General features: G+C 46.4%; 13 protein-coding genes across 16 annotated transcripts; 7 read left to right on the forward strand and 6 right to left on the reverse strand.

Moving 5' to 3' along the window:
- Positions 1-399: 399 nt before the first annotated feature.
- On the reverse strand, positions 400-908 carry E1B28_005912 (uncharacterized protein; the record flags this gene model as incomplete). Its single annotated transcript, XM_043150511.1, has 2 exons — positions 400-617; positions 671-908. The coding sequence occupies 2 exons, from the start codon at positions 906-908 to the stop codon at positions 400-402; spliced, it is 456 nt and encodes a 151-aa protein (XP_043011599.1).
- Positions 909-5216: 4308 nt separating this feature from the next.
- E1B28_005913 (uncharacterized protein) lies at positions 5217-5990 on the forward strand. Its single transcript, XM_043150512.1, has 4 exons — positions 5217-5283; positions 5336-5419; positions 5472-5657; positions 5720-5990. The coding sequence occupies exons 1-4, from the start codon at positions 5281-5283 to the stop codon at positions 5768-5770; spliced, it is 324 nt and encodes a 107-aa protein (XP_043011600.1). The 5' UTR covers positions 5217-5280; the 3' UTR covers positions 5771-5990.
- A 59-nt stretch (positions 5991-6049) lies between these two features.
- E1B28_005914 (uncharacterized protein) lies at positions 6050-8173 on the forward strand. Of its 3 annotated transcripts, XM_043150515.1 has the most exons (9): positions 6050-6316; positions 6361-6563; positions 6618-6721; positions 6769-6790; positions 6851-7051; positions 7104-7284; positions 7335-7670; positions 7728-7803; positions 7867-8173. In XM_043150515.1, exons 2-9 carry the CDS (start codon positions 6378-6380, stop codon positions 8123-8125), a joined length of 1365 nt encoding a protein of 454 aa, XP_043011603.1. In that variant the 5' UTR covers positions 6050-6316; positions 6361-6377; the 3' UTR covers positions 8126-8173. The 3 variants fall into 3 exon arrangements, with proteins under 3 accessions (XP_043011603.1, XP_043011602.1, XP_043011601.1); XM_043150514.1 differs by having other exon boundaries at positions 6397-6563; positions 6769-7051; XM_043150513.1 differs by having other exon boundaries at positions 6050-6563; positions 6769-7051.
- Positions 8174-8332: 159 nt separating this feature from the next.
- On the reverse strand, positions 8333-9232 carry E1B28_005915 (uncharacterized protein; the record flags this gene model as incomplete). The annotated part of the gene is made up of 4 exons (XM_043150516.1): positions 8333-8601; positions 8648-8904; positions 8958-9118; positions 9173-9232. The coding sequence occupies 4 exons, from the start codon at positions 9230-9232 to the stop codon at positions 8333-8335; spliced, it is 747 nt and encodes a 248-aa protein (XP_043011604.1).
- Positions 9233-9783: 551 nt separating this feature from the next.
- E1B28_005916 (uncharacterized protein) lies at positions 9784-10189 on the reverse strand (the record flags this gene model as incomplete). The annotated part of the gene is made up of 4 exons (XM_043150517.1): positions 9784-9827; positions 9877-10020; positions 10072-10132; positions 10187-10189. 4 exons carry the CDS (start codon positions 10187-10189, stop codon positions 9784-9786), a joined length of 252 nt encoding a protein of 83 aa, XP_043011605.1.
- Positions 10190-10352: 163 nt separating this feature from the next.
- On the forward strand, positions 10353-15265 carry E1B28_005917 (uncharacterized protein). The gene is made up of 18 exons (XM_043150518.1): positions 10353-10680; positions 10728-11123; positions 11178-11276; positions 11326-11770; positions 11828-12043; positions 12095-12229; positions 12284-12404; positions 12459-12619; positions 12669-12955; positions 13007-13132; positions 13183-13300; positions 13353-13876; positions 13931-14057; positions 14110-14306; positions 14374-14510; positions 14562-14673; positions 14732-14875; positions 14937-15265. The coding sequence occupies exons 1-18, from the start codon at positions 10408-10410 to the stop codon at positions 15147-15149; spliced, it is 3831 nt and encodes a 1276-aa protein (XP_043011606.1). The 5' UTR covers positions 10353-10407; the 3' UTR covers positions 15150-15265.
- Positions 15266-15538: 273 nt separating this feature from the next.
- On the forward strand, positions 15539-17660 carry E1B28_005918 (uncharacterized protein; the record flags this gene model as incomplete). The annotated part of the gene is made up of 10 exons (XM_043150519.1): positions 15539-15563; positions 15611-15745; positions 15805-16030; positions 16085-16214; positions 16269-16614; positions 16665-16791; positions 16845-16948; positions 17009-17115; positions 17174-17385; positions 17441-17660. 10 exons carry the CDS (start codon positions 15539-15541, stop codon positions 17658-17660), a joined length of 1632 nt encoding a protein of 543 aa, XP_043011607.1.
- A 237-nt stretch (positions 17661-17897) lies between these two features.
- E1B28_005919 (uncharacterized protein) lies at positions 17898-18944 on the reverse strand (the record flags this gene model as incomplete). The annotated part of the gene is made up of 4 exons (XM_043150520.1): positions 17898-18207; positions 18262-18461; positions 18626-18752; positions 18805-18944. 4 exons carry the CDS (start codon positions 18942-18944, stop codon positions 17898-17900), a joined length of 777 nt encoding a protein of 258 aa, XP_043011608.1.
- Positions 18945-19085: 141 nt separating this feature from the next.
- Positions 19086-20274, forward strand: E1B28_005920 (uncharacterized protein; the record flags this gene model as incomplete). Its single annotated transcript, XM_043150521.1, has 4 exons — positions 19086-19633; positions 19693-19939; positions 19987-20091; positions 20149-20274. The coding sequence occupies 4 exons, from the start codon at positions 19086-19088 to the stop codon at positions 20272-20274; spliced, it is 1026 nt and encodes a 341-aa protein (XP_043011609.1).
- Positions 20275-20380: 106 nt separating this feature from the next.
- E1B28_005921 (uncharacterized protein) lies at positions 20381-21088 on the reverse strand. Its single transcript, XM_043150522.1, has 2 exons — positions 20727-21088; positions 20381-20676 (listed from the first exon to the last, which is right to left on the reverse strand). The coding sequence occupies exons 1-2, from the start codon at positions 21053-21055 to the stop codon at positions 20673-20675; spliced, it is 333 nt and encodes a 110-aa protein (XP_043011610.1). The 5' UTR covers positions 21056-21088; the 3' UTR covers positions 20381-20672.
- Positions 21089-21270: 182 nt separating this feature from the next.
- DPM1 (dolichol-P-mannose synthesis) lies at positions 21271-22448 on the forward strand (the record flags this gene model as incomplete). Its single annotated transcript, XM_043150523.1, has 7 exons — positions 21271-21389; positions 21437-21536; positions 21597-21631; positions 21682-21757; positions 21859-21884; positions 21948-22142; positions 22229-22448. 7 exons carry the CDS (start codon positions 21271-21273, stop codon positions 22446-22448), a joined length of 771 nt encoding a protein of 256 aa, XP_043011611.1.
- Positions 21954-25596, reverse strand: E1B28_005923 (uncharacterized protein). Of its 2 annotated transcripts, XM_043150526.1 has the most exons (6): positions 25363-25596; positions 25159-25313; positions 24347-25104; positions 24178-24286; positions 23264-24125; positions 21954-23199 (listed from the first exon to the last, which is right to left on the reverse strand). In XM_043150526.1, exons 1-5 carry the CDS (start codon positions 25568-25570, stop codon positions 23970-23972), a joined length of 1386 nt encoding a protein of 461 aa, XP_043011613.1. In that variant the 5' UTR covers positions 25571-25596; the 3' UTR covers positions 21954-23199; positions 23264-23969. The 2 variants fall into 2 exon arrangements, with proteins under 2 accessions (XP_043011613.1, XP_043011612.1); XM_043150525.1 differs by lacking the exon at positions 21954-23199 and having other exon boundaries at positions 23945-24125; positions 25159-25362; positions 25422-25596.
- E1B28_005924 (uncharacterized protein) lies at positions 22563-23532 on the forward strand (the record flags this gene model as incomplete). The annotated part of the gene is made up of 4 exons (XM_043150524.1): positions 22563-22721; positions 22773-23013; positions 23075-23163; positions 23227-23532. 4 exons carry the CDS (start codon positions 22563-22565, stop codon positions 23530-23532), a joined length of 795 nt encoding a protein of 264 aa, XP_043011614.1.
- Positions 25597-25599: the final 3 nt, after the last annotated feature.

Genomic DNA, 25599 nt, shown 5'->3' on the forward strand with positions numbered 1-25599 from the left:
CATATTTCTTGAATGCATGGTACATGACGACAAGATGTGGTGGTGTTTCGAAGGCTCAGAAAGGACTTCATCTCAACGGAAAGGGACGAGATCTTGGATTCGGGACTGTTCTCAATTTCCAGATGAAGCTAGGTACCGGCATCGGCTAGTATTTCGGTGTACCTGGTGCGGGTGTTGAAGCAGAAAACATCCTTTTGTACCGCCTTGCGCACGCGTATACTACGTTGAGTAGCATATGAATCAGATTTCACTGTCTTTGCGATCTTTACTGCCTACATGGGATCGTTGGATCTGTTCATTTTTTCGGACGTTTAAGCAAAAACATTCAAGTTACAAGACAAAAATCAACGAATAACAACTCCCTCGATACGGACTACAGCAGGACGCCTTGCCCGCCCTTCATTCGTGCCTAACTTCATCAATTAACTCCTTGATTTTTCCTACAGCTTCATCGACTGTCTCCCTGGAGCAAATGTATCGTTCGACATGTCCTACACCGCCTTCCATCGCCTGAATGTCAGCAGAGAGATCTACAACGCCGGAGCCAAACGTACAGGCGCATTCGAGCTTGGAGATATGAAAACCAGCCATCTTCAGTTTGATATGAAGCAAGGACTCTAAACGTCTGTTCAGAACACGAAGTAATGTTAATCAAAGCGTTGCAACTTACCTGTGCGATTCGCCCATGGAATTTCCACTTTATAAACCTCTCTCAACTGCGTTTCGTCTAATTTACACCTCCTTCGATGCTCTTTAATCCGACGTTCCGGCTTATTCGTCCTGCCACATTTCACAAACTTCTCTCCCTCCAGAACGTAAATCCAGCCTTTCTTGTCACTTCCCGAGGCCGGTTGGGCTTTCCGGGCGTCGTATTTTGCTTGGAGGGCATCTTGAAGGTCGTTATGCATGGACTGTGAGGACGCTTGGAGGACGCGGGGTGGGCTTGAGTAAGCTAAAGTCTGTATTTGGGCAGCGTAGCCACTTCACTCCTGCTGTAGATTTGAGACTTGGTGAACCATTGACTGGGCAATACCGAACGAGAGCGACCACCGTAGGTACCATAGGCATATGGTGACTCGAAAGGGAGTTCAACTGATTGACGCCAAAATATTCCTGACTCACACTTTCTCTTCACCATCCATGGATCAACAATCGTCGCAATGGGGTAGCAATAATCAGTCGGGTTTCTCTACTACTCAACCTCGGCAAGATATGGAATACCTCTGCGCTGGTAAGGGTCCACTCCCGCTGTTACGGCCCAACTCATTGCTGCACCTACCCTCCATCAACGGATGGACAGACTGCGGGGCTAAAAACGAAATCAAACCAAGAGAACCGATACGTTGTAGGGAATGTGGTCATCGTATAATGTACAAGAAGCGTACTAAAAGAAGTGCGTCTATGTGTTTCCTGGTCATGTACTTTTTTGTGCTTACTCTTCGGTGGTTGAAAAGTGGTACAATACGAAGCTCCATGATAAACATTCTTTAAACGAAGGACGCAAGCTTCGTTCGGGAGGTTTGGAGGGTGTAGGAAGACATTCTTGGAGGGGATTTGCGAAAAACACCCTGTCACACACCACCCATCTAGCCTCAGAATGCTCCGCATAACGCTTGGGTGATGTAATGAAGTGATAGAGTTGAGCGTATGATACACAGGGACGTTACATGAGTGGATAAGAGCAGTGCCATTTATCACAAAAAAGATACATAAGCGAACGTTCTCCGTGACCATACCTAGTGACAGGGAAGATTAGTTACTCTCGATGAGACACGGAGTCGCAATACGTACTTCTGTAATTCCCACTCTCTGTTATCCAGCGGACACACATTTCTAGTCTTCGACCAGCGAGAGATGCAATGGAAGTGGAAGGCGTGCTGTGTTGTACGGGGAACATGTCTTAGTCAATTTCCCTGAATTAAGAAATGGGTTGAAACCGTACGTTGCAAATACCCCAAGCAGCATTACATTCTTCACAGGATACTTGGTTCGCTTGACAATCGATGCCTGTAAATAACGAAAACTTGAGGAAAAGACGAGAATCAGTGAAATCCAACTGCTCGTACAAAGATCCATAATGTGGTTCCGGTAAATGGCACAATTATCGACGACGATATCTGTCTGTAGTTCAGAGGCTGGCAGAGAGGCGAGGGTCGTGGAGAAATTAAGAACTCGTACCCCATGCCCACAGTGCTACGGCATTCCACTACAGAGGAGAACTGACGTTTCAGAGTCGACAAAAATCGGGTTGGCGAGACGCCACGATTACCTTTTTAACCTCGAATCGTTGCTTGCCTTCCTTTACTTCTTTCTCCTTCTTGACTTCGGGCTGATCCACGTCCATGTCGGCCATGATTGCTTAGGATTTGAGGATAAAAGAAAGGTAAAGGAGAGTGGTTGCTGTGGTTGTGTGACACACAACAGACGCGTTTGTGACGGTGTCGCCAGCTTATGAAGCATCAGCTTGGACTCAGTACATGTACCTCAACAGTAGTTACCTCCCATTTCCTATTTCGACAATATATGCCTCAGTAATTTAGAAAACGTCCTGTACAAGCCAAAGTCAAACGGTGAAAGCTGGACAAGTCGGAATCCACGCTCGATCGGAAGGTCGCTCGACCAGGAAGAAGGTGTAACCCACGACGATATGAGGAGTCGGAGGGAGGTAGATCGAAAATATCAAAGTGACTTCACCAAGAGACTCATCGTGCGAAAACACGTAGAAAGTGTCAGGTACAGTCTAGTCGAAGAGAGAGGGGCCATAGCTGAAGAACCTTCGCCCTTTCTCATCTCTGCTCCATATCTTTATCCCCGAATTCAGAAACCATATGCCGATTTTACGTAGTCCTACCACCTTTCCTTCCAAAGACACCACCAGTAATGCCTCCCTTTTCGAAAATATGGTCAATCGCCTCCAACTCCAGGCCACGGGTTTCACGATGGGCACCCACAGAGCATTAACACCCGCCAATTGATATTCGCAATACTGTCATTGCCCCGGAAGTCGGCAATCTAAGGAGAAATTTGTATATAATTAAGAAAATACGTACCAGTACCTGTACAGACGGTATGGTGGCATAGTATACCTTTTAAGGTATACGTCTGCCAATTTTCTTGTGGGGAGGGTGTGATGGTGTGGAGTTATAATTTTTTTGATGAGGGGGTGTCAAAAACGTGGCCCCACGGCGAAGTCGGAAATTGCCGAGTCAAGTGATGTCACACAATCACGCCTAACAATAGAGGGCTCAAAATGAAGCGTGAATATTATTTAACTTAATTCAGTCATATAGATACTGCTGCACAAGACATGGACAGAGTCTGCACTTTTGGGAAAAAATCCTAAATTTATCGGTTTTTCCTCATTTAGGTGGTTCTTCCCAGGATCAGAGGGTGTTGGAGGTGCCAGAATCAATTCTGATTCATTGCTTGGACTAGAAGTAAAAAATCAGAGATCATCTGACCCTGCCAGAGGTGTTTGCTGGCCTTCTTGTACAGTTTATGGGTGAAAAACACAAAAATCTCGGATATTTGCAAACATACACCCTGTGTACCCAAAAAAATTTGCAAAAATTCAAGGACCAAAGATTTGGGTAGCCCAATGGGTGTAATTGCTAGTGCCAAGGGCCTGGCACTCAGTGTGCCAGGCTGGTACAGGAGTAATTGCCACAACTGAGGGTCAAAATGACTGAAAAAATCGGAGTGCTCTGCAGAATTGTGGCCTTGGGCACTTGTAGGTTAGTCATGTTTGTATCTATAGGTATGTGAGAGCAAGAGAAATATTCAGTGATTATAACAAACCAAGAATGAAGAGAATTGATCAGGAACTTGTGCCACAGTGGTGGGATTCTCGATTGGGAAATTTCTCACGCTTAGATTTTCGGCCCGACATTTGACCCGTCGTTGTGTAACCATCGCAAGTCAGCAAGGAGTCCACCCCCCCTTGTGCGGAGTGTTCTGGAGAGGTATCATACACTTCTCCTTAATTTCTGATACTAAAAAGTCTAAAAAAACCAGTCTATTTTTGGCTACAGTACAAATTTCCGAATTCCCGGTTTTTCCGAATTCAGGGTCGATGACAGTAACAGGTGGCGTCGTTTTCACAACTGCGAAAACGCATCCAGTTAAAGAAGCTCGATATTGACGATCCGCGAGCACGTATACGAGTGGTACTGATCTATACAACAAGCAAATTTTGAGCGTTCGTTTTTTTTTTTTTTCAAATTGTGTGTAACGGAGTGGAACCGACCCCATTATGCAGACAACACCGTCTAAATACCCCGATTTCTTGATATATACCTATTTTTCGTATTTCTTGCTTGTTCAACTTCACTACAGTTGTGACAGTTAACTATCTCCATAGGCTTATGACATTCGATAAAATAGATCTCTTTTGAAACGAAACGATATAACACATATTATACGGAACGGTACAGCGAATGAGTGTCGTTTTATTAAGGATACAACAATGCCGAAGTTAATTTTTGAGCTTGAATTGAAGATGGACACCGGGGGGAGAGTGCATCCAGAATCCAGATGAAAAATCCGGACTCCGGAGTCAGAACGGTCTGGAATCTGGACATCCGGACTAATTCCAACTTTTCGAAATGGGAAAAATCAATGGAAACTTCAACTTTCTATACTATATTTGAATAATTTTTCTTGCACTAAAATTCTAAGTTTTTGAGTGCTTTTTGGACTCCAAAAAGGATACTAAAAGTCCAAGTTTTGAGTTCATTTTCATTTGCCTAAAACCTTACAATTATTTGGATTTTTTGTACCCTTTTGGAGTCCCAGAAAGGTGAAAAAAACCCTTCCTTTTCGTAGCCTTTTACAGGCACAAAACCTTTGGGAAAAAACCAGCTTTCAGCAAAATTTTGCAGCATCTATAATTTACCTAAAAGCTGGTCTTTTCAGAGACTTTTGGGACGGCAAAATTCCCTCCAAAATTCCGAGTTTTTGTAAAATTTTTGGACCCAGAAAATTATATCCAAAATTACAGTTTCATCACTATTTCCCTGTCCCATAAAGTTGGCTAACAATCAGAGTTTTTGGCGCTAGAAAACTGTGGGAAAAGTATGTGAAAATGTCTTTATTTTTTCTAGTGAGTGCAAATGTGAGCTACTCAAATTGCGAACGGGAAGATTTGTTCATGCTTGGTACGCTCAACTGTCACGTGCTGAGTAATTTGTCTAACAAATATTCTTTTTTTCCTTCGCGTTCTCTCGGGTCGGTAACTTTTTGCTTCTTCACGTTTTTCTTGCTACCTTCTTTCTATTTTCTATGGCGAGTCTGAGCCCAAGCCCACATCTTCAGCAACTGATTCTATTCTCTACAGGCCGCTCAAGCTACCTTCAAGTCCATCAAGTCTGTTATTCCTCTCTTGGACCGTGTCTTGGTCCAGCGATTCAAGCCTGAGACTGTAAGTCAATATATAAATTTCGTGCTCGACATGGACGTTGATGTTGTGCTAGAAAACGTCCACTGGCATCTTCTTGCCAACTTCCGCTACCAACCAACCTCTACCGGAGGCCACTGTGATTGCTGTTGGTCCTGGTGCCCCCAACAAAGATGGCCAAATCGTTCCATCGACGGTGAAAACTGGTGACCGTGTTTTGCTACCGGGATGGGGAGGAAATCCCATCAAAGTCGGCGATGAGGTACGTCGACACAATTATTCACCTTCGGTTTCCCGAAAACCAATAAGTGTGTGTTGCGACAGGAATACCACCTCTTTAAAGACTCTGAGATCCTTGCCAAAATTCGGGAATGAGTCAATAACTTGATCCTGGAGGTCGCATCTCGCGAAAATAGTGTCAACTATCAAGGGGGACCGGAGAGGCGTAGGAGATGTTGAAAGGTACTCTACAGCTCGGTATTATTTAGCTATGATGGTTGGGGAGATGTTGTCCATCTTTTCCATCCTAATTACTGTTTTGGTGTCTTATGGTTAGTCAAAATGGAATCCCCACTCAAACCACGTTCCGTGCGCCTAGGTGTCACTGGGCGCGTGTATATAGAGCCCAAAATTCACCACTGCCTATAGCGTAATTATGCTTGTGGCTGACACTTTACTTCCACTATTACTTCCACTATCGCTTTTCTGGGTCGTGGTGCATGCGCTCAACGCCTATGCAGGACGCTCTCGATATGTACCACTTCTTCCTAGCAACGTCACCAATGCTCATTCCCGGCCAAGACTTAAACATTGGGGTCTTTCCAGTACAACGCTCAATGTCAAGTACCTACACTTGACCGCCTGTACAACGGCATGGAACTCTTTGTACGACAGGATGGCGGAGAAGCTCGGAACCAAAACGTACGCACGTATAAGATACTGGATGACAGTTTTTTATGATATAGGCGTCGTAATTGGGCTCATGGGGATGTTATGTGCAGTCTGCGCCCTTGCCTGGCTTTCGGGAGTGTTATTGTGGGATTTGGTTCAGATTTCCTCTCGAGTGACAGAGCGATCATCCTCCTTGAGTGTACAGAAAAGGGATGATATGGAACTCAGCCGAGGAACAATGACAACACCAGCCTCAAAGGTATTCATTATCCCCATCGTGAGTTCCCTGTGTCAGTATCGAAACAATGAATTGAGAGTATCGGATTTGCAGATCCCAGGGCTCACCGTACCTTTCGTACATCTTCCGGTGATCTTGTTGGCCGTCTTTCTTTGCCAGATATTTCACGAGTTTGGACATGTTATCAGTGCAGCATTGTCGGTGTCATTTTGTTCGACATTGAACCCCGCTGACTCTTTGGCAGGGAATCGGTCTCGTTATTTTCTGTCGGTGTCTCATTCACTGTGATATTTCCATCTGCACATGTCTCTTTCCCACCTCGTCAGATTGAGAACCTCTCTCCTCGGAGGAAAGGAAGAATAATTGCCGGGGGCCCGTGTCATAATATCGTAATGTGGTTATTGCTTCTGGGGGTTGGAAGGACGTCTGTTTGGTTAGAGAAGTCGACTTCAATTGGAAGTACTTTCCTTGGACTGCTATACGAAGATATCAGTCACATTGGAAGGGCCGTAGTTGACATTGAAGAGGCAAGATTGTTTGAATGTTGCTGGCGGACAAAGTGATCTTACGCCCTTCCAGGGCTCCCCTTTGAAAGATTTCCTGCTAGTCGGATCCATCGTCACCCATCTGGACGATGTTCCGCTAGCCGTGGTCCAGTCCAGGGATGATATCTGGTCTACCTATCTGTCCGAGAAAGGTCCAGATGAGTTTCGACTCTTGAATATGTCTGGATGGTGTGTCCCGCGAACCGCTTTTCAAGGTAAAAGGTCGTTTGGCTTGACCTTAAACACGCTGTTGACGAATACATAGGGGCTGCTTGCTGCTACGGGACTCGAGGTCTCTTAAATCCTGCATTGTCATGTTTCAAACACAAGAAGATCTTGTTGGATGATCGCACTGATTGGAACAAAGGCTGTTTAGATCCGATCGACATCCTTGCCCACTCTCCTCCACGGACACGTTGTATCATAGATGAAGAATGTAGCGGACCAAGAAACCATCATGACAGTGACCCAGACGCTATATGTGTCGGACCTGATGAAGAAACTACTTCATTTACTCGCCTAACTATTCGCCGTCATCATGGAGATGCTGGAGTCGAGACCCTTGTCTGGAATGGTCCCAAAATCGAAATATGGGAACAAGGTTCGCCTTTTTGATTTTGATTTCCTACGAGCTCCATAGTCCTGAACATTGGGGAAGTGAAAGTTAGCCGGTGGGCATCACGATTCTGGTTCGTTCCCATGAGGACACTTTTTTTGGCGGGATCCTGTTTTGAGTCAGTATTAGTTTCGTACTTCGAACATCTTCATTCCCTGCTGATCCTCCGTCTGTGCGTCAGTTACCTTGTAGCGGCAAGCTTGTCTCTCTTTTTCTTCAATCTTTTACCTGTCCCGCTACTAGACGGAGGGCAACTATTGAAAGCTCTCTTGAACAATTTGCCTGAATTGCATGCCGGAGATTTCGACATTGAGTCGATGCGGTCAGGACAGACACCCGGGCGACGTAAGGCAAGAATCGAGAGGGGTATTATGTTTTGGACGACTGGGATGTTGGTGGCTTGTGTGCTCATGGCTGTTCTCCGAACGATGAAAACTTGAGAGTTGTATGTATTTACGTTCTTACTGCAGACTACGGCATCAGGACAATCGGTCGGATTTGTTCTCTGTGAGTCACCACTGAGCAGGGTGGTCGTAACTTGTAAGTAGCATTTAGGGATTACATTAGATATACAAGCTCGAGTCCGATGCATTTCGTCCGTAGTCCGACCCAGTCAAACATTCTCCGTGGCCCACGAACCTCTGGATCTACACGTAATTATATGTCCTTGGTGTCCTCATCGGCCTGTTGGACACATCACCGAAATTCGGCTCTACAGTAGTGAAAGCGTATCCGATATTCATGCCAGGTGCTGGTTGACTGATGTTGCTGATGGTTATGGAGTTGTTTGCAGAATGGCTGGGCTTGTAGGGCATACGCATTTCATCCACACTGGCAGGAGCGCCATCAATTTCGGGAGCTTGGTCACTTTCTTGAGCAAGCTGGCGCACAAAACTGTAAATCATCATGGCCGTATCTATGCGGACGTTAATGTCTAATTGCCCTCAAGGAGGTTGACTTACATGTTTCCAGGAGCCAACTCGCAATGTAAAGAATCACGGCAACCGGCTTCTGTATGGCAATGCCATTCGCACAGACCGTGTTTGTCAAACTGTCTTTTGCTCCGTTCAGACATCTTTTAACGGCCTCTGGGGGATTCCCTCGAAAGAGGACGGATAGTACGAATGCTCCAGCACAGATGCCAACGAACAGATGGAGGACGAGTAGGGCGAGAAACAGGATAAGCACAGGGCGTTTCTTCAATAACGCTGCTACGATTCTACAAGCACAGGATGATTTTCTCGGGGTACAGAATCGGACTGTCTGGCTTACCCTAATACTCCGAACATGGCGAGCAAAGTGAAAATAATGGAGTGAAAAAACAACGCAGTCTCGTCGCTGAGAGGAACGGGATGAGCTGCAAGTTGCATGACTTGTGCCCAAGCTGTGATGGTTACTATTATTGCACCTGACATCATCATCATCGAGAGGGCCTGCGAACATCTGTTAGTATCGCGGTTGTACACAGAAGTCGACTGAGCACCTACGAAGACGCCATAACGGAGTGGTAAAAATCCACAGAAAGTCTTGGGAAGGAGGGCAAACATGTACGAACTCAGACCGAACCGAACCAATAAACCGCCGCTACAAGCGAAAGGCTTGACTAGATAGAAAGTGGGTCGACCACAATCCCTCAGAGAACGAAAGAAAAACGAAGAGTAATAAAGGGCGAAAAGGAATTGGACACAGTCACAATTCGAGTCGTGCGGGGGACGGGGGAAGGAAGGAGAGACAGCATCCTTTAAGAGCTAAGCTCCTGTGACATCTTGTGATGGTCTCCCTCACCACGTCCCGGTGGTCAAGGATTCGAGGTTACGCATGATGATCTGTCAAAAGTCTGCGTAGGTTCCAAGTGTCATCTCTTAGCATGCTTAGTGTTATTCTATAGAAAAGTGTGGAGCCCCGACCTCGGCGTCATTTCGAGTTGTGTTAAGTACACATGGAAGATAACTGTGATATTCGATCATATTAGGGCATGTTGCTGTAAAACATAATTTGGACCCAGCATAATATACACCTGCATATCCATTTTTCCGTTCGGAAAAATGACACGATGGATTCACAAACTCCCGGAAACCAAAGAACAAGTGGTAGCGTTTTACTTTTTCTTGGGAGTGCCACCAACCTCTACGACGTTGAGACCTAAGACAAGCCATAAGAAAGGGGAATCGTATGACGTGGCCTTGTTCACCTGGAGGTAGACTTTGCTGAAGCTTCTCAGCCTTCTCTGGATCGTCCAAGGAAAGAGTGTACAGGTATCGCGAGCATCTCAGCTTGAACTTTGTCTGGAGTTTGCCACCAGGGGTCTTGGACGCAGTTCGTTTGATGCGCGCCTCTGAAAAGCCGAGTTAAGTAGAAAGACAAGAGAAGTTGAAAACGAACGTACGGGAGGCGTCCTTTCTTTTAGAGATCTCCAGGAACTTCTTGATGTCACTGATTTCCTTCGGCTGAGAATGTGTATGTCAGTGTGCGCGGGGGAGACTAGATGACTGCAAGCGTACCATTCTCAAGGCTATTGATGGTGAACGAGCTGATTTTTCTAGACTTGCGTGGCTGAAACTTTATTTCAAAGAAAGTATAGCCCTGCGGGAGATGCCGTAGCCGGCTTCAAACACCACGTGAGTCCTATGGAAGAGTCTGGGACAAGGTCTGGTTCGTTAACGTGGCCTGCCAACTCCGTAATATAGTACGAAGTGTCGAACAGAACTTGGTACTGACCATCATGTCCAGGGCTGTCTCCGTGATCGTAGACTCGCCCGAGATTACAAGGGCAGGTCTACATGTTCGTCTTCCCTGGTATACTCTCCTGTATACACTCCCCATCTTACCTCTTTATCCGTTACTTGCGTATGCATACTACTTCAAGTACGACCAGTGGCTGGTTAGCGAAGAATGGACGTTCTTAGCGTGCGTCACTCTCGGTGCGGGACATGCTTTGAGTTTTTTGGTCACCCGCTGGAGTACTGGGGCAAGGGCCTGGATAGAGACACGAAAAGTACGTCACAGTTTATACGTTGCGAAGCATCTCAACATGGTCTCTAGGCTCGTACCTTGGTGGAGGCGGATTGTATTCGAATTGTCCCGCAAATGCATCGTGGAATAGGAGAGATTGTCCCTCTAATCAAGAAAAATCCCTCCGACCCATCCTCGTACACGTTCAACTATCAACGCGACACTTACAGCGTAGCCAGTATCTCCCTAGGTAAAGACCAACTCACCTTCACCAAGCTCCCATATCCGTCCTCAGGACGGCCTCCTTTGACCGCTTTCCTCAATCCTAAATCTGTACCTGGCGTCAAGTCACCCCAATATGGACTCATGGCCCTAGAGACTGAGGAACTTAAAGCGCTTTATGGACTCAATGAATTCAACATCCCCATTCCATCGTTCAGCGAACTCTTTTCAGAACATGCAACCGCCCCGTTCTTCGTATTCCAGGTGATTTTTCTTTTTCGTTCAACTTGTATGGCACAGGACCTTATTATCGGATAGATCTTTTGTGTAGCCCTATGGTGTTTGGACGAATATTGGTACTACAGTTTATTCACACTTTTCATGTTGGTAGTCTTCGAGTGTACCGTGGTCTGGCAGGTAAGTCTTCTCTCTTATTCTGGACTAGAGGTTGACAAGGCTGGCACAGCGCGTGCGTTCTCTTACGGAATTTCGCACTATGGCGGTCACACCTTACCCGATAAACACCTATCGCGATGGAAAATGGTCCATGATTCAGAGTGACCAACTCCTTCCTGGAGACATTGTCAGCGTCACTCGACAAGGTCCTCGTCCCCACCCACCAAAGGAAAGCAAATCGAACGGAAATATCGCGAACAATCCTCCTTCACCACCTCAACAACACAACTCCAGTGAAGAAACGACGGTTCCAGCTGACATCTTACTTTTGCATGGCCAATGTATCGTGAATGAGGCAATGTTATCTGGAGAGAGCACACCCCTTGTCAAGGAAGGTGCTGACCTCTTAATTGACGAGCAAGCGCAAGGAGTCGGGTTGGATGTGGATGGTGCGCATAAGGGAATTGTAGTCTTCAGCGGCACGAAGATTTTGCAGGCCAGTGGAAGGGCAAATGGTATGTGCTTAATTTGGTGACAGGTCCTTGAACCAGTATTCAAGACCTTTCTGGCAGCCACAGATGGTATTCCTGAACCGCCATTGAAAACACCAGATGGTGGGTGTCTGGGTGTCGTTCTACGCACTGGATTCGGGACGGCACAAGGACAGTTGGTCAGGACTATGATTTTCTCTACTGAACGTGTTTCCGCGAACAATATGGAATCCTTTTTATTTATTGGGTTCTTGTTAGTATTCGCCATCGCTGCCAGTGCTTACGTGTGGATCAAGGGTAAGCAGATAATGACATCCATGACAGGGCCATACTTATTCTTGGTTTTAGGTATTGAACGCGATTTGAAGAAGAGCAAACTTCTACTGGACTGTGTTCTTATCATCACTAGCGTTGTACCACCCGAGCTTCCCATGGAATTGTCGCTGGCAGTAAACGCGAGTTTAGTAGCGCTGAGCAAGTTTGGTAAGTGATCCTGACAACAAGCGTCTCACTTCATGGTCCTGATCGTGAGCAAAGCTATTTTCTGTACCGAGCCATTCAGGATTCCGTCTGCCGGACGAGTGGATGTCTGTTGCTTTGATAAAACGGGGACTATAACTGCTGAGAATCTGGTCTTGGAAGGGGTGGTTGGCGTCAGGTGCGGGTTTTTCATTATGGTTCAATTACTGAGTCACAACTCCATCCTGCTTAGTGCATATTCTAAACAATTGGTCAATGTAAGAGAAGTTACTAGAGAAACTACTTTCTGTCTTGCAGCCGCACATGCACTCGTTCGTATAGACGATGGTACAGTTGTCGGGGATCCGATGGAAAAGACAACTCTGGAGAAAATGGAGTGGCGGGTTGGCAAAGGTATTGTAATACATCTATCTTTGTTGGGGACTTACTGAGGTTTCCAAAGGCGATATCATTTCCCCGCTGGATCCCAAGGCATCCTACAAGGCCAGCATAAATATTCGAAGGCGATTCCAGTTCAGCTCCGCTTTGAAACGCATGTGCACTGTATCAACACTTCAGGCAGGAGGGATTAGTACCCTCGTCGCCGTCAAAGGTGCTCCTGAAACAATTAAGACCATGTTGGCAGTTGTACCGGCTGGATATGACGATATCTACAAAGGCTATACGAGGAAAGGAAGCAGAGTCTTGGCGTTGGCTATGAAGGAGATGGAACCCATGAATGGCGAGCAGGTTTGTGCATCTTAGTATAACGTTGGCAAGGTGATACTGATGCATGAACAGATCAATAAGCATGCCAGAGAGACATATGAGAGTAGTCTGAAATTCGCTGGTTTTCTGGTGTTCCATTGCCCTCTCAAGGCGGATGCGGTTGACACTTTGAAGATGTTGGCAGATTCTTCACATCGAGTGCGAACCTCGCTTCCAGTCTTCTTGGAGAATCCTAATTCGTTCATTAGTGCATCATGATTACTGGTGATAATCCATTGACAGCTGTTCATGTTGCCAAAACTGTGGAAATCGTGGACCGGGAAGTTCTGATTTTAGATCTGAGGGAAAATGCGGTACATGATCGCGGTGCGCCTTCCTCTTAATTATATAGTCATGGTCGATTCAATATCTCTCATAGATCTCGTTTTCCGCACCGTCGACGAAAGTAAAATCATCTCGGTTGACCCCTCAAAACCCATCGATGTGTCCTTATTCGATGAGTATGACATTTGCATTACCGGAGCTGCTATGAAGCAGTACGAGACGCAACCATCTTGGAACGATCTCGTTCAGAATACTTGGGTGTATGCCCGTGTTTCTCCCTCTCAAAAAGAGTACATTCTGACCTCCCTCAAATCCAATGGATATGTCACCCTCATGGCTGGCGATGGCACTAATGATGTCGGAGCGTTGAAACAAGCTCATATCGGTGTGGCGTTACTGGATGGCACTCCGGAAGATTTACAGAAGATTGCTGAACGACAACGAGTCGAAAGAATCAAAAATGTCTATGAAAGCCAGTTGAAAATTTCTGCGCGATTTAACCAGCCACCACCACCTGTTCCACCTGCTATCGCGCACATGTTCCCGGACGCTGTGCAAGCTCAGCAGAGAGCTGCTGCCAACCAAATGACCGCAAGGAGAGCGAACCCGATGGAGAAGGTTAGCAAAGTTCGCTTCTTCTCGGTGGCATTCCGACTAATTGTAATTACTCAGTTCGACCTGAACGCTATCACGGACAAGTTGGCCGAGATGGAAGGCGAGCAGGACGTGCCCAAAATCAAGCTTGGGGATGCTTCTTGTGCTGCACCTTTCACTTCGAAGCTTTCTCATGTTGCTGCTGGTATGGCATGCATACTGAACACAACTAACTGACGGCTAATGGACCTTTTCAGTCACTCATATCATCCGACAAGGACGCTGTACTCTAGTTGCCACTATCCAGATGTACAAGATTCTGGCGTTGAATTGTCTGATCACTGCATACAGTTTGAGTGTTCAATACCTTCAAGGAATCAAATATGGCGATTATCAAGTCACGATTACTGGAATGTTGATGTCGGTCTGTTTCCTCTGCATTTCACGAGCCAAGGTCTGTCAATTGTACACAGCACTATCGTCGCAAGGCATCCGGTACTCAACTTTTCCTATCTTTTCAGCCTGTGGAGAAATTATCGAAAGAGAGACCGTTAGGGAACATCTTCAATTTCTACGTTCTACTCTCTGTGCTTTTGCAGTTCGCACTTCACATCGTTGCCCTTGTGTATATCACGAATCTTTCGGAACTATACGATCCGTGGGTGTTTCTATCAACGATTCCATTGTCAATGACGAATTTGTCTCCTAGTCGGACTGGACCCATCGACTTGGAAGCAAAGTTTACTCCCAGTTTATTAAACACTGCGATTTATCTGCTTGGTCTGCAACAGCAGGTATCTACGTTTGCTATCAATTTCCAGGTATTTACATCCTTATTCTATAATATACGAGAAATCACACTGACAATGTTGATGGCAGGGCCGACCGTTCCGGGAAGGGATCCGCGAGAATCCTGCACTGTATTGGGGACTCGTAGGCGCGAGCGCCGTTGCTATCTCTGGTTCAACCGATTTCATGCCGGAGCTAAACAGATGGTTGCAAATAGTAGAGATGGAGGATTCAGTATGTTATTCTCGATCATCGACTGCCATTTTCTGACAATAAGACTTTTGTATCGCTTCAGTTCAAAATCAAGCTCACTTTGAGCATGGTAATCGACTTTGTTGGATGCTGGATTATTGAACTAGGTTGCAAGTACCTCTTCGCGAATTTGGAGCCTAAACCGATGATCACTAGAGGTCGTGCGAGAAGAGAAGCTCGGAGGGTACTTCAGGAGAGCGAACGTGCCGCTGCTGAAAATGTAGTCACCTCTGTTGCTGAAAAGAAGGTTCAGTGATCAAGTACGGATATTGTTTCTTTCACTCCCCCGATATAATCGATGTATAGTAATGGATCGTGGAGGACGGATGTTCCAAGTCCAGCCATCAATTAATTGCTATTAGTTGCTACCATGTCTTTCGCCCTGGCGACCCGTGCGATGCTTCATTTTGTTTTCTCTGATGTCGAGTCCAGCTGTCATGTATGTGTGCACAGCAATACTGCCTCTTCTACACCCAGCCTGAGGAATGCAACACACGGAGACCGGAACCAAGGAAGGCGCCGTCTGCCGTTCTGGCTGATCTCATCTTAACCTCAAGCTCTTATATATTTATACATCCGGCGCGGGCAGCCTCTTAACCTTATACCACCATCATCACTCTTTATTTTCTCAACGCAGTCATCTAAATGTCCTGGAAACTTGGCGTAAAAAGTAAGCCTCGAATTTTCTCGCTCTAATGATTCTAACACTTCGCTCAGAGGGCAAAGATGCCAAAGAGAACGGCACTTCGTCTCGCTCTGTAACACCGATACCCTCGCGGCCTACCACACCAAGGCCACCGAACGGCGCAGACCAGTTTCGGTCGGGTATGCTAACTATCCGTATATTTCAAGGCATGTCCTCCACCCGTATCGTTGACGGTCTCCATTGCTGAGATGGTATCATCATATAGGTCGTCGTCTTGCGCTCCCACCAGACATACCGCTTCCAGAAGTCATCCAGAGGGCCCTTGAATCACAACCTTCAGCTCGACGTTCGACTAGTAATCGCGAGAGTATGCAAAGGCAGCGCTTTTGGTGGCTTCCTTATGTCGTGCTAGAGTTCGATAAGAACGAAATCTTGATCGATGCTATTGGCGGAGACTTGATCAACCCAGTGTGGAATTACCGGGCCAACTTGTGAGTGAAACGTCCTGTAAACGTCCTCCTACTCCCTAAGATTCTCCTACGCAGTGATGTATCGCGTACTTCGAATATAGCTGTGTCAGCTTATCTCAGGACTGCTGCTGCTCAAGGTCCCGATGATATGGGAAACGATCTCTTACTGTCTCGTGTGGATCTCACTCCTATGCTCGAAGGACACGTATGTGCAATTTCCTCATCGGGACCGCCTTCTGTCCTGACGCATTCCCTCTAGCATGCAACCGATCAATGGTACAACGCATCCGCTGGATCGGGGTCGTTCCACCTGAAAATCGATTTTAAACCGACTCGCAACGAATCTCTGACCATCGAAGCATTTGACCTTCTGAAAGTCATTGGGAAAGGAAGTTTTGGCAAGGTTATGCAAGTTCGGAAAAAAGACACACAGCGGATTTATGCGCTAAAGACTATCCGCAAAGCTCATATCGCACAACGTCCCGGAGAAATTACGCACATTCTTGCGGAAAGAACGGTTTTGGCTCTTGTGAACAATCCGTTCATAGTGCCCCTGAAATTCTCCTTTCAAAATCCCGATAAATTATATCTGGTCATGTCGTTTGGTAATGGTTTTTCCCTGCCGACGAATGGTATCTCACTGAAACACATGCAGTCAACGGAGGAGAACTCTTTTATCATTTACAGCGAGAGGGAAAGTTCGACCAAGATCGTAGTCGATTCTATGCCGCCGAGTTACTTCTGGCGCTCGAGCACCTTCATGGATTCAATGTTGTTTACCGGTTAGCCCCAGTCCTCAACGTGGTCTCCTTCTCCCTCTCACAAATAGTGATAGTGATCTCAAACCTGAGAACATTCTCTTGGATTATACCGGACATATCGCTTTATGTGATTTCGGGTTATGCAAACTCAATATGTCGGAAACGGAAAAGACGAATAGTGCGATTCTTTTTCTCTCTGTATTTAGACCTTTTAGAGAGCTTACCATAACCGCTACAGCATTTTGTGGGACCCCGGAATACATTGCACCTGAGCTCCTGGAGAGTCAAGGGTATACTAAAACCGTTGATTGGTGGACCCTAGGCGTTTTGCTTTACGAAATGATGGTATTGATTCCCACCTTCTCTGTCTATGTATGTTAATTGCTCATCATTGACGGTCTAGACTGGCCTTCCACCGTTCTATGACGAAAATGTCAACACGATGTATCAGCGAATCCTGACGGACCCGCTCAACTTCCCGCCCGATATGTCTCCCGAAGCTAAGAGTGTTATGACAGGATTGCTGCAACGCGATCCTTCAAAGCGGTTGGGTGCAAACGGAGGGGAAGAAATCAAGAGACATCCGTTCTTCGCCAAGTATATCGACTGGAATCGGTGTGTTTGAGCATGGCAATAACCGGTGGTCTTTCTAACGTTCTGATTATGATAGGCTGTTGGCGAAGGGTTATACACCTCCATTCAAACCTGCTGTAGAATCAGTGTTGGATGTGGCCAATTTCGATCCTGACTTTACAAATGAAGAGGCTCAGGATTCGGTGGTGACTGGTTCAGCGCTTTCGCAGACGGTGCAAGAGCAGTTCCATGGTTTCACATACAATCCTGCAAACGAACATCTGAGCGAGAGCGTCAGCTACCCGAATGCGTTGTAGCGGTGATGATTGACGAAAAAGTTGTTGTCAATATTTATATTCATGATTTGGTAGCGCAACGCTTAGCATCAGAACGGCCGTTCCAGTCTCTTCATACGTGTGGTACCGAATTTATGTACTATATATAACTTTCAACGGGTACTTGATGGAGGTGGATGTACACTTAAAACCCACACATTATGATTATATCATACACACAAAGAAAGCCATGAATCAATGAAAAAAGTGATGCTCGTGTCATCTTCCTGACGCGCCTGCGGGCTTTTCCTTCTTGACTATCTTCACTCCTAAAAGACCGGTAGATTTCGCTTTGGTAGGTATTGATTTGGGTGGGGCGGTGAGGCGTAAACCTGAAGACTCCGCGTTGGAGGAAGGTAAGGAATGTTTAGTAGGGCGAGGTGGTGGTTCAGCTGAGGGGTCTACAGGTGGCGGTTTCGACGGGAGGGATGGATGTGTCGACAATGAGGACGGTGATTCGAGAATCGACAGCTTGCTAGCGTCCATTTGCCGAAGCTTTGCTTCCATCAATGCTATTTTATTGGAAGTTCTAGACGAAAACGAATGACTGAGGCCAGATACTTAACGGGGGAAAGTGACATACGGGTCACGCTGATGTCTGCTGGAATGGGCAGTGACACCAGACTTCAGAAGGCTGAGGGTCGTAGGGCGGCCACTATCCATCACGTTCCTTCGAGTTCGTGAGGATGCGATTTCTGCAGGGGCTTGTTGTGCGTATGTTACGACCAGTTTGCGACCTCGAAATAACTTGTCGTGGGCAGAGGCCAATGCCTTTTGGGCTTCCTATTTATCAAAACGTGAGTTTCATGAAATCCTCTGTCCAACCTCTCCCCGGGTAGTTACTGTTGTCGGAGTCCGAGCGTACAAGTTCCATTAGGCGCATGGGGAGAAAACAAAGGGACCCGGGGTGAGCGAGGTGGCCTTAGCTTTATGGAACTGGAACTCACGTCTTTATCTGCATACTCAACAAAAGCGTAACCGCGCGGTTTACCCTTCAGAGGGCCTGATTTGTGGAAAAGAAAATCAAGCTTTGTGACCTTGCCGTATTTTGAGAATAGTTGAAGAAGAGAATATCTAGAATGAAGTGTGAGCAGATATTCATGCATCCGCGATGGGGTGGACTGACTCGTCCACAGATGGGTGAAGATTTCCAATGTAGATCCGGTCGTTACGAACTTGACGTAGAGGAGGAGAGCTGGAACTGGATGAAATTGGAGGAGAATGATCAGATTTTGGGTAAGAAATGAGCTTTTCTGAATCGTTCATGGTCGTCCAGGTTATTCTGGATGGAGGAAGACCGGCGATTTATCTTATCTACATTTTCCCACGAGCTCAGATAAAAAAAGTGGCATGATTCGGTTTGTCGCATTTTGCTTCTTTGAATCTTGAATTTCTACCACCTTCTCCATGGACCTCGTTCTCGAATTATTTGACGAATATTTGCTAGACAGAGCTTGGGCATCTATAGTCCCTATTCACGCATTCCAGCATACCATCGCCAACGGGACCTCCACCGTTCCTCTACTCACTTTGACTTCTAAATGGACTCAGCTTGTGTCCCACCTTCCTCATCCACCACTCACAATCGACAACTCACTCTATGATTCGTTGTCATCTTCGACATCTAGTTTCGTCGTACCAAGGTCGGCTTGGCCTAGAGCATATTTCCCTCGCCAAATAATATCCCTCACACTCATCACTCTCGTCGGAATTTATGCGCTATACTTTTTGTTCGCCTCCCTCTCATATTATTTCATCTTCAATCACGATATGATGCGCCATCCTCGTTTCTTGAAGAATCAAGTAAAGCTCGAAATACAGACGTCTCTCAAAGCATTTCCTGTAATGACTCTCCTTACTCTTCCCTTCTTCCAAGCGGAAGTTATGGGAGTGAGTAAACTTTACGATCGCGTCGACTCGTACGGCTGGACATATTTCATCCTCAGCATTCCTATGTGAGTTTCTAGACGCGGTTTACAATCCCTTTCCTCATCAAATTCGGTCCCCCCCCTAGGTTCTTGCTTTTCACTGATTTTTGCATCTACTGGATTCATCGCTGGCTACATATCCCTATCATATACAAAACTCTTCACAAACCCCATCACAAGTGGATCATACCCACCCCGTTTGCTTCTCATGCTTTCCATCCAATAGACGGGTGGGCTCAGTCTGTCCCGTACCACGCGTTCATCTTCCTCTTCCCGATGCACCGAGTCCTTTACCTTGTTCTCTTCGTTGCGGTCAATTTTTGGAGTATCTTTGTAAGTTACACTGACACCGTTCTTCCTTTGGCTGACGTTACCCGTAGATACATGACTCGGATATGATTACCGGTCATCCACTCGAGAAAATTATCAATGGTCCTGCCCACCATACACTACACCACATATACTTTACCGTAAATTACGGCCAGGTAAGTAGTAGATTACTTGTTAACATTCTATGTTCACGGTTTCTTATCGTATCACAGTATTTCACTTGGGCAGATCGTGCTGGAAACTCCTACCGCCACCCTGACAGCTCCTTAGACCCTCTATTGGAAGTGAAGATAAACGAACACAAGGAACGAGAGGCAGAGGCCAGGAAGACCAAGTAGTTAGATTTTAAGATATGATCCTCATTTGCGTTTGTTGATAGTTTCTTGATACAATATCCATGCTAGTTTAATTTGACGGTATATCAGTAGTATGGTAAAGATAGGTTGGGCGACACTGGAGTGCTCATGAATTGCCGCTGTTTCGGAGCAACGCTTTGGAGCTGCTCTGCGTGGTATCGACAAAATGCTTTCAATGGAAGAAATAATGATTTTAAAGACCACAAGCATTGGACGGCGGTCGAACGGTACTGCTAATCGGTGCCTGGGGATAAATGTTGCTATTATCGACGATACAACGATACGTGTGCGAAGTCGAGTAGAACCTACTTACCTACCCTATGCCTCTCATCGCCCGTTTCAGCTGGGACAGGCACGCTGCAATACACACATAATTGGGTTCATCTAGAGGGATGTCAAGACATGAGTATAAAGAGTCGGGACTGTAACCTCACAAATATAATCTCCGTGAATCTTCATGTCTGTGCGATTCAACCTTAACAACCTGCTTCCATGGAATCAGAACCTGCCCCACATATCTACCCTTGGGATTCTCGAGAAACATCCCATCGCGTATCCGGCCGTCCCAATTAGAGATGTCGGGATCCTTCGAGTGAGCGTTCAGGATGCGGAATTCCTCTGTATCGGCTATAAGCAGGTTGAGAGCTTGATCGGTACCCAGAAAAGATCCTAGAAAGATGCGTCCGTCAAGGACAGAGATTCGAAGGACGTTATTGAGTAGAGAACGAAGAGAGTTCACTGCATCCAACGGGTGTGTGGACATTGGAGGACAAGTGTGACATGGACTGTGACAGGCGTCCCGTCAATTTGAAATTCCAGTTAAACCCTCCCCATCGTCAACGACGTCAACGCTCAGCTCACTCCTCACGGCTCTCCTGATTGACAATTTTTTTTGAACTGGATTCAGTACAGACTCCGACGATCCTTTGAAACACCTGGCGTTGAATGAACCCCTTCGAAAGCACCGTATCCCTCAATATGCAAGGTCAATTCGCTTCCAACGATACCCACAAATACTCTGTCATCCTTCCGACCTACAACGAGCGGAAGAATCTACCCATAATCATTTGGCTTCTTGCCAAAATGTTTGAAGAAAAGTGGGTCTGCAGCTGGGACTTGGCTCTCACAATTAATCTATTCACAGCAAGCTGGAATGGGAGGTCATCGTCGTTGATGATGCAAGTCCCGACGGAACACAAGAGGTAGCAAAACAGCTGGCTTCTGTTTATGGGGAATATAAAATTGTGTGTATTACATCCCCTCCAGTTACGTTGAAGGTATCGTTTAACCCCCGGTAAATTTAGGTCTTGAAGCCGCGGTCCGGGAAGCTGGGGCTGGGGTGCGACCACAGATCTCTTTCAAGACTGGTCTATTGATGAAAGAAACCAGGACAGCATATATCCATGGCCTGAATTTTTGTTCTGGTGACTTTGTTATCATTATGGACGCGGATTTCTCGCATCATGTACGTGTCCGAGTTTCTCCCTCTTTTTCCATCGACTGGAACTTGTCTCTTTTCCGTGCGGTGTCCGTAAAAACAGCATTAACCGCAACTCTCCTTTACAGCCCAAATTCATACCGCAATTTATCCGGTCAGTTTTATTTATGACGCTTGAATACGTGGCGTTTCCTGATAGAATTTTCATCGTGTCTAGCCTTCAAAAGGCCCACAATCTTGATATTGTGACCGGCACACGGTACCGATCCACGTCCAAACCTTACCTTACTGATGCGACGCCAGGAGGCGTTCATGGCTGGGATTTGAAGCGGAAGTTAATATCTCGAGGTGCTAACTTCTTGGCTATGACCGTCCTGAATCCTGGCGTCAGCGATTTGACGGGAAGTTTCCGGTGAGCAGCAATGATTTATCAGAGAATTTTTTACTTCGCTTCCTTTACCGTTCGTATCGACTGATATATCTCCCTCTCCGTTTCAGGCTATATCGAGTCTCTGTTCTTCGACACATCATAACGGTAACTCAATCGAAAGGTTATGTTTTTCAAATGGAAATGATGGTTCGAGCGAAGGCTTTGGGCTATACTGTTGGGGAGGTTCCCATCACCTTTGTGGACAGATTGTTCGGTGAGAGTAAATTGGGTGCAGACGAAGTGGTTTCATATGCAAAGGGTGTATGGCAACTTTTTACTGGCGTGTAAAATCCCCGTGATGTCATGATCATGTCAGCAATTTTGCAGATTTTCCTTTTAAAGGAGCTTGAAATAACTTAGGTTTATTTCTTCCCCCTCTCTTCCCACTAAGTTATCACCACGATGAGTACATTGTTACAAGATGTATTACGCTCAAGCGCAGATTCAATTGCGATAGAGAAGAAGCTGAACAGTATCAGCTTACAGCACACGAAGTCTGCTAATGGTCATACCAATACGAGCGATGGTGATTCGGACGACTCAGACGAGTGGGTCAATGTGGTGGGTCGCTAAGTAGAGACAAATCACAGCTGTTTTGATTGAATTACACAGGTATCAGTGCCGGGAACCCCAGCACGGACTAGACCGTCTTCACCGACCAAGAGTGGTGGAGGAGCACATCTACGACCTTTGAAGGGACCATTGCGTCTGTCATCGTCGTCTTCGAGGGATATACTCAAAGCATTTCCCACAGAAGTGTCTCAAGAGATATTTAGCAAGCTACCTATCAGAGATCTAGCGAAATGCGCTTTGGTGTCGAAGAAGTGGAATAGAAGTCAGACCATAAATTATGGCGAGTCAATAAGCTGCATGGTGATCAATTGTCTATCGGGACTGACGATCTGTCGCTCTAGTATGGTTCCAACATTATAGAAAGGAGAATTTTCACGATGATAGCTTACCGCCCGGCAAATGGACTAAACGAGAATCCAAACAGAATTGGGTACGTTCCGAGCAAATCGAAAGCCTCTTTTCTTGTCTTACCGACCCACCCATAAACCATCAGCGTATAATGCACCTCAAAACGAGTCGTGAACGCTCACCCTCATATACTTCTAGCCTCACAAGCTATTCCCGTGGCTCCCGATCGGGATACGTTTCCCCATCCTACAATTCGGGCTACCAAACCCCCAGAGAGATCCGGGAAGAGAGGTGGAGGCAAGAGGCGGAAGTAGCGGCGTCTCCCGGGAAGCTAGAGATGCGTGCGATGTACAAAGAACTCGGCGGAAGGAAGGCCCGGTCAAAGACGAAACTTGGAAGTACAGGGGTTAGAGACAAAGGCGGCTGGGCGGAAGACGGTGACGGTTGGTGAACGCGTCCTTTGGAGTTGATCTATTCCGGGAGGTTGGGTCTATCGAGAATATTGTAATTGACAGAACAGCTGGACATCAACTGATACAGAAGCGGTATTTCGGCGCATACTTTTCCCCTTAGCCCCCAAGTGCTTGCGGTCGGAAACCAGATCAAGAGGTGTACATCTGATTTTTGTATAATAGTGACTGCAGAATTGGCGCAGAATGTCGTTCTCTCCTTTGTGGTAGTACGTCATTCCTGAGGCTCAAATTTGGCCGCATAACCATTCTAAGCCGTATCAAACGTTTACAGCCGCTGCTTGTTTCTCCCTGTCGTGTGTGGTTCCGCCTTCAGTTATGTGCATGGTTTCTGACGAGCCACAAAGTCCATGAAATTCTGAATTATACTTCATGATTTTCGTCAGCTAGAAAACCGCTTGCTCATACATACATAAACCTAGCTAACGGTGGTTGTCGTGTTCGCATTCGTTGACATGATTCCGGGTCTCGCCACAGCAGCTCCCAAGGCTTGCGTACGAATTGCGAGACCCCGAGTTTTTTCGATGACTGATTGATATATCGGCTGAGGTGGTCTCGATATTTGAATCAAATTCTATATGGTTGCGAGATGAGCAGAATTTGATGGTCAACGAGAGACATCCCACCTTTTCTAGATCAATCTTAGCATCTTGTCCCATCCTCGTCTCACGAATCAAGTTCACGATCCACTTCTCGCCTTCGTCTCGAGGGAGGTTGAGCCGCTCAGATAGGTCGCTGAAAGGGTAGAGACGAACATCAGAGCGACCGTAATGAGATATTAGAGGCGAAACTGACCCGATGTCGATTCTTTGATGAATCCTGCAATATGCCTCGCTTACAAGACACCTTGCACTTTCTAGAAACTCTTCTCGGAACTCTCCCAAGAAGAAGTCATCTGATACGACCTTTTCTGCTTTCCTAAGTGCCTTCTGGGCAGCCTCGAAATCAAATTCGACATGAAGCTGCATCAGGAACTCCGTCACGGGATCGAAGTATTGAGATCCCTCCAGTTGGATGACTTTCACGACATCCCGAACGGCATTTTTTACGCGTGAGGAGAGTGGAATAGAATTGGTAGATGAGGGTGTAGGAGTCGAAATGACTGCTGCTGCCGCGAGGTAGCGCAATATCCACGGACACGAGGTTTGAATAGTATTGAGATAGGTCGGGGAAAGAAAGGTTTCGAGTAGGAGGGCGCGCCCCTGGGGATGATTGAAGTAGACAAACAGGGACCAGTGTACGAGCCATGTCCTCGAATGAAGTTGGTTAAGAGCCGGATCGACGGCTTGAGAGCCGTTCCCCGAAGGAACAAGTGAAGATGGAGTTCGCGAATCAATAGTTTCACGTAAAGTATTCAATTCTTCAAGAGCTGTGTCCCATTTCCCAGCGAGAATATCACAAGCAAGCTTGCCCCAATGTGCCGAAAGATTCAAATCTGCATCGGTCGACAGAACTCGGAAATGGTAGAGGTAGTCAGCAGCTCCGCTATAATTTCCGTACGAATACTGAAATTTTCCAAAGTTGTAAAGTGCCGTAATTTGCTCAAGAGTGAGCTAGATGATGCTCGATCAGTACAGCTGGTAAGTAAGACGGCTGTATATACGCACATTGTAGTGCTCCTTCAGGTAGTGGAGATTTTGGTTCTTATCTTGTCGTAAAGACTGCGCCACGTCTAGGTTTTCTATAACGTCGAGTACGGCTTGTGCTTCTTGTTGAAGCGTCTCATGCATGGAGACTACATTTTGTCGCTTCTCGTCGAATTCTGCGTTTGTTTAGATGTAAAGTAGAAGAACGTTGGTGAAATTAAGAACCTTTCGGAACCTCCTGATTAGAATAGATTTGCCTGAACAAGGAAGCAGCATAGTCAAACATGTTTGTCCCACTGGCAAGCTCATATTGAGCGATTTGAACCTCGTTCTCAGGAAAGATTCCAGTTTCTGCTAAATGCGCCAACAGGGGGAAAGCGAGATGACGGTCGAGAAAAGGGATAATTGTTTTCGAGAGGTCATAGTCGGCCATTTTTGCGGTCGCGGGGAGGAAGAAACGAA

The sequence above is a fragment of the Marasmius oreades genome, chromosome 3 (genome assembly GCF_018924745.1).
Source record: "Marasmius oreades isolate 03SP1 chromosome 3, whole genome shotgun sequence".
Lineage (NCBI taxonomy): Eukaryota > Fungi > Basidiomycota > Agaricomycetes > Agaricales > Marasmiaceae > Marasmius > Marasmius oreades.